The 12,176-nt window shown below is 42.2% G+C and overlaps 1 protein-coding gene across 9 annotated transcripts in view; it reads right to left on the bottom strand.

Annotated features, from left to right (window-relative positions):
* The window catches only part of GTF2I (general transcription factor IIi), a 74,978-nt gene extending 64,341 nt beyond the window's left edge, over positions 1-10,637 (bottom strand). For 8 of the 9 annotated variants that reach the window (XM_074556733.1, XM_074556736.1, XM_074556738.1 and 5 more), the window contains exons 1-3: positions 10,080-10,234; positions 4,324-4,426; positions 2,844-2,982 (exon numbers count right to left, since the gene is read on the bottom strand). In XM_074556733.1, the coding sequence (XP_074412834.1) occupies positions 2,844-2,982; positions 4,324-4,419 (235 nt within the window). In that variant the 5' untranslated portion in view covers positions 4,420-4,426; positions 10,080-10,234. Of the gene's footprint in view, positions 1-2,843; positions 2,983-4,323; positions 4,427-10,079; positions 10,235-10,463 lie in introns of those variants that run through there. The other variant, XM_074556739.1, reaches the window with a different exon arrangement.
* Positions 10,638-12,176: the final 1,539 nt, after the last annotated feature.

The following is a 12,176-nucleotide window of genomic DNA, read 5'->3' as shown; positions in this document are numbered from 1 at the left end:
AGGTAAGAATCTCCTAGAAGCCTTTATAAGTCCTAAAGTAAAAAGAAGGACTCAAGTCTCGCTTGTTAAATATACAAAGACCTGTGTCCTTCCTGGATTTTTATAAAACACCTACTAAAATCTCAACTACCATTGCCTATTCCTTGCTTTCATACTCAACTGAAGAAACAATGCAACAAGGAACTGTTGCCTCCACAGCTTTACATTTTAGAGCAAATGATATACTACAAACTTCATCAAGACCTCAAAGCTGCCAAAGCCAGTGATGGAATCAGCATCATCAGGAATATGTAATGCTATTATTCCTAAAAATTGTTGCTCTGAAGTAATGTTTTCTGGAATTATCAACATTGTTCTCAGGGACAAAAGAAAACTACTTCCAGCATCAAGAGTCCCCTGAAACCGTGGGAGATGTGCACTTAGTGAAATCATGAAAGCCACAACTGACAATATTGGCTTTGTTCACACAGATCTACGCCACAATGTTCTGCAAGAATCATAATGGAAACACTGTTTTCAAAGTTAATATTCTTTAGTCCTATCAGCCTGACAGCACAAAAACATAGCCCAAGAGCATCTTGTAACTGGAGGAAAGCAAAAGGTGAGGATTATCAAAACTGATGTAGGATTTAAACACAGGCATGCATTTAGAGAAATATCTCATACAGCCAAATACAAGCATGGATGAGAAGCCAGTGCTTCCCACAGTACAAAATCTGAAACAGAAATCTAGCCAGGAGATCAAACAGCAAATCCCCATAATTTCTGATTCCCTACTAATAGGTGTGTCCAGTACACAAAGTCCCTGGTATATCAGGGCCCATGTCACCACAGTACTGGCAATAAAACATAATACCTAGGACGTTAGGCAACAAAAGCAAAACAAAAAAATAGCAATCAGGTGAAAAGCTGAACTCCCTCCCCAGTACTCAGACAGCAGTTTTCACTAACAACAATATACGAAGATTGTCCCGGTAAAAAATGAAAAAATAAGGAAAAAGAAAATGATTCACCTTATACTTGATTCTGCTATCAAGTTACAATTCTACATTTTGATATCAGCTATCTGTTACAACCCAACATTGTGTTGACTTTCCTTGGAGTAAATATGTGCACAGAAAGTCACTGTTCATACCAGTAGGACAAAAAGAAAAAAACAGAGCCCAATTGTCTTAGGCTGCAAGATCTGGCTGGGTGTGTGTGTTCTATCCCCATCTGTCAGAGCTGGGGCAGTTCTCTGCTGTCCATGGGCAGTTTTTTCTTTATCTCTCCCACAGCCAACCCTCCCTCCAGGAGATCTCTGCTGTCCATGGCCACTGAGTGTCCCTGCAGGGCTGATCCAATCCCAGCATCCCATGGGGAGATGCTCCGCCCAGGGGAGGAGCCAAGCATTCCTCCCTGGATCCAATCTGAGCCTGGCACAGCACAGCAGCCTTTGCCCCCTGCATTGCCAGAGGAGCAGCTTTCTGCTGCCCTGCATGGCCAGAGGGAGCCCAGGCCCATCTGCAGCAGCCCTGGAGCTGCAGAGGAAAACTCCCCCCTTGTGCAGGATCCCTGCTGCAGCAGAGCCACAGCTGGCACTGCAGGAGGGCTGAGCCCCCATGGATGGGGCTGGGACACCTCCCTGACACACAGGGGGCAGGGACTGCTCTCACTCTGGCAGTGGTGTGTTTTTGTTTGTACTGTTGCATTTGTATTTTAATTTTCCTGGTAAAGAACTGTTATTCCTATTCCCATATCTTTGCCTGACAACCCTTTAATTTCAAAATTAGAATAATTCAGAGGGAGAAGGGTTACATTTTCCATTTCAAGGGAGGGCTCTTGCCTTCCTTAACAGACACCTGTCTTTTTCAAACTAAGACACCTACCACAAACAACTGATCTTGAGACAGAGCCTCCAAGAAAATTTCATGTAGCAACAAAAGCATTTTTGGGAATAAGTCTTTCTGTTACACAGTAAATGCAGTTGCTTTCCAAGCATATTTAACTTGACAACAACAACTTGACAGTTTTTTAAACTCCTCCTCAGACTGATTCTTCTATCATACCCTACCTCTGACCTCCATCTTCTCTTTCTCTAGGCAAGTAATTTTGTTATTTATTAGGCAGTATCCACCACCAACACCTTCCCAAATGAGGGCATCAATGCTCCTCTAAATCATCACTGAACCTTTGAAACCTATCCAGTAAAAATACTGTCCTGTATGAATGAATCAATGTATCAAGTTCTTTGAACACAAAAGTTGCACAGTTTTACTGTAAAAATGAAATTAAACAAAAACCACACCCTATATGTACTTAAAGCAGTAGAAAAGTAATGCAGATGTAATTTCAATTTACAGATGAGTACTTCTGTCTACTAAATAAAAGGGATATAAAATAGCTCCATGAAAAGATACTGTCTTATCAAAACTGTGCATCTGCTTTAGTAAGGCATGAAGTGATCTCAAGAACCAGGACCACTTGAGTTGACAGAAGTATTTCTCTACCTGTTCACTGCCCTCCTCAGTCTTCCTGAGTGGAAACAATGTTTGGAGAAGAGGATACAAGGCAAAATTAACACACACACTAGGAAATACAGGATGCATTGTAAGGGCGGACCATCTAATATTTCTTATTGTACTGGTTTTCATATTATCTAAGAAAACATGAACATTTCCAGCCATTGTAGAAATAACACTATAAACAAGATCACTGTTAATGCTCACTTTACAGCTTGATTTGCATTAGCCAACATAATTATAGCATGCAGCCATGACAGACAATTTTGCTGCCAAAATTATTATTTTACAATATACATTATGCAGATTGTGACATACAAAAAATAAAACATTGAAACTTACAGTATTCCATAAAATCCATCTTAAAATCTTCCCTAGAGTTGACAAAGGCTTTTCCTCTCTCAGTTCCAACAACAAAAACATTTCTTGCAAATACACCAATACAGGCAATTTCTGCCTTGGATTTGGAAAGTTCTTTACACTATAAAAAGAAAAAAAAAACGCTTTTATTATCATAGTTAAGATACAATTAATAAAAATGTATGTGATATCATGCAAAACAATTATTGCACTGCTGCCAGCATCCACCCTTCAGAAGATACTGTGAGCAACCTAACATCAGCCAGTAGCAAAGCACAATTTACACATCTGGAATGCTTTTCATCAGAAATCTTAAAAGCATTGTAGATTCATTAGCAAATTAAGACCTTGTATAGACTCAGAGATTGCATTGTTTTTAATTGAAATTATTTATGACATTAATCCATGTTCAATTACCACTTCTACATTAATCATACTGAGTGTCTTACTCCATCTTCAACAAAGCACACAGAGGTTTTGTATATTCGCAGCACACTTCTCACACACCATCTTCTGCTCAGAAAGGTGTGGTTGCAAGCAGGATGGCTCCCTGTGGCCTGCCCTGCCCTGTCTGCTGGGCCCAGCCCCAGGTGAATGCCCCCTGAATGGAAGGATTGCACCATCCCTGCAAACACCTACATATGTTCTGCCAGGAGAAATTTCTGGCAAGAATTAAGGCAGGAAGCCTCCGGAGAGAACATGGATCCCAAAAAAACGGGTGAGATTACCAAGTAGTAATCACAGAAGGTCAGTCTCTCCTAGGAACTAAATCAGAGTTTGTTACCATCTATAAAAACACCAACAGTTCAGCATGGGAGGGGAAAGTAACAAAAAGACTTTAAGAGGCAATGGGATAAAAGACTTGCAATATATTGTCTCATAATCATTCCTCTCAAAGCTTCATTGCCAATAAGAAAACTCTTGCTTATCATTGAAAAACCCCAATTTTAAATAAACAAATCTTGGACACTGCCTCAATTTCAAGGAAGTGGGACAGGCATTTCCACTCACAGCCCTAGCCAACCATAAACCCCATCACACAATATAATAACTTCTGAAAAACAGATGATATGCCAATAAAAAGAAGTATTTCCTGAACAAGTTTTGTAGACTTTCTACAGCAGCTGAAGACAAGGCATTAGCCTCAAAACCATTTATTCACTCTACACTACACATGACAAAGACCAGAACATACTCTTGCCTTTCAACCACACTGTACCAAAGCTATCAACAAATATTTGACATTTATTCGACAAAATAATTTTTAAAACGACCACACCACAACAAGATTACTGACAACATGATTATCACAACCAAAGATACAATTACAGCTGGTTGGACAACACATATTACAAATACAACAATCCACCTCCCCTGCTGCCAAGTGGGAAGCAATATACTGATGTAATTCTGCAAATAGCAAGACACATTTATGATGCCAAAACTTAATTTCTCTACTAACCATTGACTCAAGTCCTGACATGAGGAATGTAACCACCATTCTAGTTTCCAAGGATTCCTCATCATGGATGGATGTTGATCCAAGAATTTCAGCCATTTTCTTCCTGTAAAATGAAAGGAAAAAACCTTTACAGATACATACAACAGTGAAAAAAAATTAAAACCCCTCTTATGCAAGCAAAGAAAAAAATAAATTCAAAATCCCATTGAACATAACCCACCGCACACATGCAACTAAACAAATAAGTAAATTAACAGGAGAAAGTGCATGCTCTTCTTTCATGCTTCCTCCTGTTTCACCCAAAGCTGGAGCTAAACAGAAGATAAAATGTTGTATCATGATCAGGCCACAAACTATCTGTGCCCAGAAAAATGCATTTTAATTCATTAGCTGAATTTACACTGATTTTTCTTTTGTAGCATGTCTAAATAAACACAGCAACAAACACTGGCATTAACAAACAAATTGCAAAGTATAATTATGCCACAGGTATGAGAACAACCTTCCCTTATAACTATGATAGCCTAGCTCAAAACAATCATCACCCTGTCCCAAAATCACAGCCTTGAAGATTACAGCATCAATAACCAAAATGTAACATTCCTATTTGCATAGTTTTCAATTGTAGGATTAACTCAAAGCTGAGTAGTCTCAAGTAAGGTGTTAAAATTAATTACTAAATTTCAGCACCCCTTCTTTCTGTAGAAATCATTCAGAAGATTTTCAACTTATTTAAAACATAAGTAATAATCAAGATTTGTTTATGCTTCTGTTGGCAGAATTGTTTATACAAGACTGATACATGAGAATGAAGTTTCAGCAGCTTCTAAGAGCACATTTTTCTAAAATACTTTATAAGCATTTGTATCCCACAATAAACTTGGACTCTTTGACCATCAAACTGAGTCCCCATCTCTCTCTTTATCACCAATAGTGGCTTTTCTTTTTCCTGGAACTGTTCAAACCTGCTGTGGACTGAAAACCCAGAAGAACACTGGGAGCTCACACCTGTGGCCCACCAGGGCACTTTCCAGCACAGGAGGAACTGATAAGAGATTGAGCAAGCTGAGCTACCCCTCATGACAAGGACTTTCTGAATTTGCCATCTCTTCAGAACATTGAGAGGTTTTACTGTTTAATACTATTGATTTTTTATGCTTGTGAATACTTTGCTTGTTAAATAAACCATTTTTTCCACTTTTCCCCTAAGAAATCTTTACCTGAACAGGGAGGGTTTGCTTTCTGGAGGAACCTTTTTGCAGCTTCCTCCCATATTTGCGCTAAACCAGGACAAATACATTTTTTGGCGCCCAACGTGGGGCTTGAGTGGAAAAACCTTGTATTGCTTGCATTTTGGTTGTACTTATTCTGTATTGGAATAAAGCAGTCAGTAGCCATATTGCTTAAATTGATAACGTCTCTCTGGGTGGAAGTCTTCATGTATCTCTGGTCCCCAGACTTTTTTGAGTTTTTAATACCTTTCTGGCCCCTAGGTTTATTTTCTTATCTGGAGATTGTCCCTAACATAGTTTTTACAGTAGAGAGGCACAGATTAAAATAGCTACTTTGCTTGGCATGGTGATAATTATTTATAGGGAGTTTGGAAAGGTACTAGAATTAGTTCCAGATCAGTATATACACGTATATATATATCTAAATTTAAAATATACCTACGGTAATATTTTCCCCCAAATTATTAACATATTTTTTCTACCCTTTATGCATGCATTTTCCTGTCCTTTTGGGGTCTTTTTGCTGGTCCCTGGTGGTTGGAGACCCCAGAGTCATACTGACCACTCAGGGAACTGGTAGAAGTTGGCACAGCCAGGTTGGCTGTGTTCCAGTTCTTACAGAACGGGCATTGTGCAGTTCCAGCACATCCAACAGCACTGATTCAGCACAAGAAACCAGCAGCATTTTGGTAGAGGAGGATGAGGCAGGGGGGAGAATTCATCACACAGCTGAGACCTTCCCAAAACCAAGGATAACTAATTCCATTTTTTTCTGGGTAATTTTATGGTAGTGAGCATAGTGACTTTTTATTCAGCCTACATGACCTCTGATACTATCAATAGCAATTAAAAGAATAAAACACAATTCCAGCAGCTGCTATTTGAAGTGTTCTAGTGCAGCACCTAGGCATTCATAAATTACATGGGAATCACGTAAACAAAATGAAATATTAATCACAGCACACCTCACCATCTGATAATTCCTCTCTTTACCAGTGTAATTTTATTTACTTAGTCAACACGATGATCAGCTTCACTAAGAATTACTTTAGTTCTGTGTATCCATCAATACACAGAATATTTAAGAAGTGAATTAATTTAACCTAAACTCTACTGGCACATTTTTCAAAGAGAGAAATTGCTGTCCTCATCACTGCAAGCTGTTACTTCGTATTTCTATAGTACAATGGTCATGTACAGCAAACAAAAGACTCAGATTTAAAGACAAACAAAACTTTTACAATTTTTCTCACAAAGAGCTAATCCAACACTAAGCATCCATTCACATTCCATCACCTTGGGGTAAAAAAAAAAATAATCTGGTCAGTTTACAGCAGGTGTCCAAAGCGGGCACCTTTGCATGGTGGCTTCATGCACCCTGTGTTCTCATTGGACGACTGCTGCCCACCACAGCACACATCAGGGCACTGACTGGGAAACCAATCATCCCACCACCACTTGGTCACTTCAGATACGCTTGAAATATTGGCAATATAATTTGGTTAAAATAAGGGATAATTTGGTTTCAATAATAGCGCACAAGCAAAAAAAAATAACCACATGGGGTATGGAGTGCAGGATCCTTGCACCCCTGCCACCTCACGGACAAGCTTTTCAAGCTAAAACTCCCCCTTATATGCCATATGTCAATGCCAACTCTCCCATTTTTGATTCATCACACTTCTACCTCCACCCTCATCACCACTTTTACTGTCCATGCTCCACCACTCTTTTTGGTGGTCGCACCACTTTTTGGGGGTTGTCTCTGATGAAGGCTCTCTTCCCCAATGTCCTTCAACTCACCCTTGGGTTACATAAGCACACCAAGCCAGTATAATGCAAGCCAAAACTAACATAATATTATATTTAAGCATCAAAGCAATAAATCTCTTATAGCTAGCATTTTCCTGGGACCCAACCAGATTTTCCTTTCTTCCTGTTAATTTTTAATAACTGTTATCTCTTGCTTTTTTCTGCCTTGAACATCTGCAGGAAAGGGGGTGGGGGGTGGAACTCCTCCTCTCCCTTTCTTTCTTGGCATTACACTTTTTAACTGTTTTATTATTTCCAAATATTAGCCACTGAATCAATATTGATTACTGTTTCAGTTTTGTCTGTACAAATCATACCTATTTACCACAACTTCAGTCCTTCTGCAGCTCTCTCCCTTATTCTTATTATTACATTGAACCAAATGAACCAGAACACTGATTTCCATTGAACTAATTACATGCTTTTTTCCTCATATTAAAGGAAGAACATTGGTCAATCCTATTACGAGGGTCTCTCCACCCAGATAAAAAAGTCCAGGGACCAAAAATAAAAGTTTACTCAACAAGCCAGATTCTGGGAATGTGCTAGAAAATTACAAATATACAATATTTTCAGAGAAACACAAGCTTCAATCAAACTTCTATGAACAGGTTTCATGTGCTGATGGATAAGGAAAAATTGTACCTCAGCTGTCCCTAGGGCCCCCTATGCTAGGTTGCTTAGAAGACAAACTTTTACGCTATCTAATTTACATAACAGAATTCCAAGTCTATTTTTTTTACTTTAGTTACTGTTTCCTTTCAAATGCTTAATTGTATTTTGTTATCTTAAAGGCAGAGTTTAAGTTAAATAAACAGAAAAAAATACGAGATATATTTACAAAAGGAGCCTAAATGTTGTTCCACATTGTGAGATACTGACTGAAAGATTTGTACACAAACAACTCAGCTACATGACTAGCTGGCAGGGGCAGCTGCACTCATGAAATAGTCACCATGCAGATGTTTCTTTCAAGCATTTCACATACCAAACCTTGGGTAAAACAAGACTACAAAAAAAAAAAAAACTGGCGACTCAAGGTGGAGAAAACAGAAATACATACAGATTAGTTAGCAAGTGTGCAAAAAGTACAGAATGAAATTTTTAACAGGAGCGCAACCTGTTATGTAGAAACAACTTGTAATATAACACAAAATAATGTAATTGCTATGTAAAGACCATAAAGACAAGAAAACCCAGTAAAGGAAGACTCAGGTATTGTTGAAACAAGTACCGTTGAGTTCTGTTCTAAAGCAGAACCCAAATCAGCCAGGACCAGGCTCCTGGCTTTGGCCAGGACAAAGTGACCTGGGAGAAAGTCAAACTTCCATTGCACTTATGCAGAGGAAATGAAGCAACAAACACCGAGGAAGAAGATCCTACTTCATCAAGAAGACCCTTGCCCAGGACCCCCAGAGGGCACGGCACCACAGAAGACTATAATATGAAGTACAAGGAGGCAGAATGGGCAGGGAATGGGTGGGAAGGGAGGTGTGGGCGAGGGTGGGAGATCAATGTGTATTTAAACCTGAAACCTGTCTCCACAGGTACACATGTATGGAGAAAATATGCCCCACGTGTCCCACCTGGTAATAACATACCTGCTTTACAATTCTAAGTGTAAAGTCCTTATTCACCAACTCACCACTAAGATGATTAGAGGGATGGAACAACTCACCTACGAGGAAAGGCTGAAAGAATATATTTTTGCATAAATATTAATAGCAAAATAAAGGGTAAGACCAATCTTTGCTCTCTACTAGATGCAGAAGAAAACTTAGTAACTGCAGATAAAGAAAAGGCCGAAGTGCTCAACGCCGCCTTTGCCTCAGTTTTTAGTGGGAAGATGGCTCACCCTCAGGACAACTGTCCTCCTGGGTTGGTAGATGGTGTCAAGGAGCAGAATGATCCCCTGTTATGCAGGAGGAGGCCGTCAGAGAACTGCTAAGCCACTTGGATGTTTATAAATCTTGGATGTTCATGGGCCCAGATGGGATCCACCCTTAGGTGATGAGGCAGCTGGCAGACAAGTTTGCAAAGCTGCTCTCCATCCTTTACCGACAGTCCTGGCTCACTGGTAAGGTTCCAGGTGACTGGAAGCTGGCCAGTGTGACCCCCATTTACAAACAGGATGGGAAGGAAGAAATGAAGTAGCCAAACAACTGATGCTAAGAATAAAACAGAGGAAGTTGTGGTACAGCTAAGGGATATTGCGCCAAAGTGACTAAATGTTTCTCTATAACAAAAAGTTGGTGCATTTGTACCAGACTAAAATTATGTAGAAAACACCAGTGAAAGGCCTCCCTCCAGATGACCACAAGAAGGACAAGAAGCTAATGACCACCTGGGAAGATGAAATTGCTGATCCCAGCTTATTGATATTTGCTGATTCAGACTAACACAAGCACACTGGAAAATGCTTTGTAGACTTATAAACAGTATATATACTTTGTCAAAATTGTAAGTGGTGCGCGCCATTAGTGGAGCAGTGACTCCCAGGTACCCAGCACCACTTGCTAGCTTTCTTTAAAATAAAAGATATAAAAATAAAATTCAATTTGGCTATCAAAATTTTATATCACCCCGACAGCCCCCAAATTGGGGAGACAAATGCGCAGCACAAACCATCTAATAACCATGAGTTCATACTATGCAAATTACTTCCGGCGTGCATATCACGTTGTTATGTTAGTAACACTAAGCAATACTTACTGTATAAAAATACCACAGCTGTTTACAAGGGTGGGTGGGTTAGCCGGAGAAATCCCCCTCACCACCAGCAGGCCGGGCCAGCTTCCACCACTGCCATGTCCAGCCCTCGCTCCGCTCCGCCCCTTCCCCTCCGCGCCCGACGGCCGCCGCCACGCGCAGCGCTCGGGCATGCGCGCGCCGCGCCGCCCCGCCAGCCAATGGGAGGCGGCGGCGGGGCGGCAGCGCCCCCTCCTGCCCGCGCCGGAACGAGCGCACCCCCCGAGCGAGCCGCGGCTGCGACCGCCGAGCCGCCCTCAGCCCCTCACAGCGCCGCAGCCTCCGGCACGGCGCGTCACGCCTCGTCCCTCGCCCCACCCCGCCGTTCCCAGGCCCGCCTCCACTCACCTGCGCCAGGCAGCCCGGTTCCTCTGGCTGGAGACGCCGCACGGCTACGGGAGCAGCGCCGGGGCAACGGGGGTTTTCCCGCGGGCTCTCGGCGCTACCGAGCAACCCCGCTCCTCCTGCCGAGCCCAGCGCCGAGCCGGGCGGGGGATGATTGGCTGGCGCAGCCGCGGCGGCGCAGGCGCTCGCGGGGGCCGCCGGGAAGCGCAGGCTGAGGGCCGGAGCTCCCGCCGGGCAGCGCGCCAGGGGCACGGGCCGGGCAGGCCCACCGCGCCCTCCCTGCGGCCGCGACCGCTGCCCTGAGGGTACCGGCGCCTCCGTACATCCCTCTGTTCACTCAGAGCGGCCGCTCCCGCCGGGCAGCGCGCCAGGGGCTCGGGCCGGGCAGGCCCACCGCGCCCTCCCTGCGGCCGCGACCGCTGCCCCGAGCGTACCGGCGCCTCCGTACATCCCCCTGTTCGCTCAGAGCGCCACGCTGGACACACAGAGCTGCTCTCCAGAACCAACGATGGCAGCAACAACCTCCACCAGCAGGGAGCCTTACTCAGTGTTAATCATGACCTTCATAGTAAACCAGTCGTTTCTTTTGTTTTCACGTTAAGCATAGTGAATGCTTATCTATGAGATTTTTTTTTCCTGGTTCAAAAGAGTCAAATGTTTTGTCTGACATCACTATTCCTTTTCTTTGAATTTAGGTTCAACATAGTAAACATGGATGGAAATTTTTCCATTCAAAGGAAAATGCTACGCTTCATAATTTGATCCCCATTGAAAATACTGCAGCAAAACCCAAGAAATTTTAAATCAAACTACGACATTTATAAATAACATTATTTACAGCGGTAGACTCCAAAAACTGCTGATGTATTTTCAAAATGTTCACAGTGTGTTTTAGAGTTGGTCAAGAGTAACTACGAAACACTGCATCTGTAAGTAAATCTCATTTGTAAAGAAATTGAAGCATTTAGCTTCCTCCTAGTTGTAATAGATAGCAAGAAATCCATCTAGAGAATCAATGTCAAAAGCTGGAAAAGGTCCCTGCAGGATATGCTTCGGCCATTCTTGTACCATCACTGAAGGCTGTGGACTTATGCAAATCAAATACCCAGCTGCAAACTGACCAGAGTACCCTAAACAGCTGTTCTGAGTGATTCAAGAGATCATGGCTTTTGTGGTTCCTCGTCACTGTTCAGCTGGACATAACTGTCCTCATCATTTACATTGTGGGAGACAGAAGCATTCTGCAGCAGCCTAGAAACACAAATCCTAAATCCCAACCACCAAAACACTTCAAAACCTTAAAAAGGTTAGAAATCGTTGCCACCTGAGCTGAAAGCAGTAGTTTCACCCTGAAGTACTTGGATGGTTCCTTTTTGCAGACCCTGTGCAGGGGAAGGCATAGCTGCTGGTGCAGAACTTCAGCACAAAGGACACCAAATCTTTCTAAGCAGCCACAACTATTTACTATATCAATCTGTCAGTTCCCTTGTTGTTTATGATGCCGAATTTTGCCCCAAAAGGCGAGAATAACTGCCTAAGAGACTCAGCTGAAGTCAACATAGGCAGGAGGTATTTTATTGCGACGCGTCGGAGAAATCACAAAAGGGATTTCTGAGTATCCCGTAACAAAGCAGGCCTTTTATACAGTTTTGGATGCAGGGTTACATCATATCACATACGTAATCATGTCTTTGCATGCATATTCATAAGGGGCGT

Source organism: Zonotrichia albicollis, chromosome 22 (assembly GCF_047830755.1).
Source record: "Zonotrichia albicollis isolate bZonAlb1 chromosome 22, bZonAlb1.hap1, whole genome shotgun sequence".
NCBI lineage: Eukaryota > Metazoa > Chordata > Aves > Passeriformes > Passerellidae > Zonotrichia > Zonotrichia albicollis.
The sequence above is the reverse complement of the archived record's forward strand: the minus strand, read 5'-3'. Positions and strand labels throughout refer to the sequence as shown.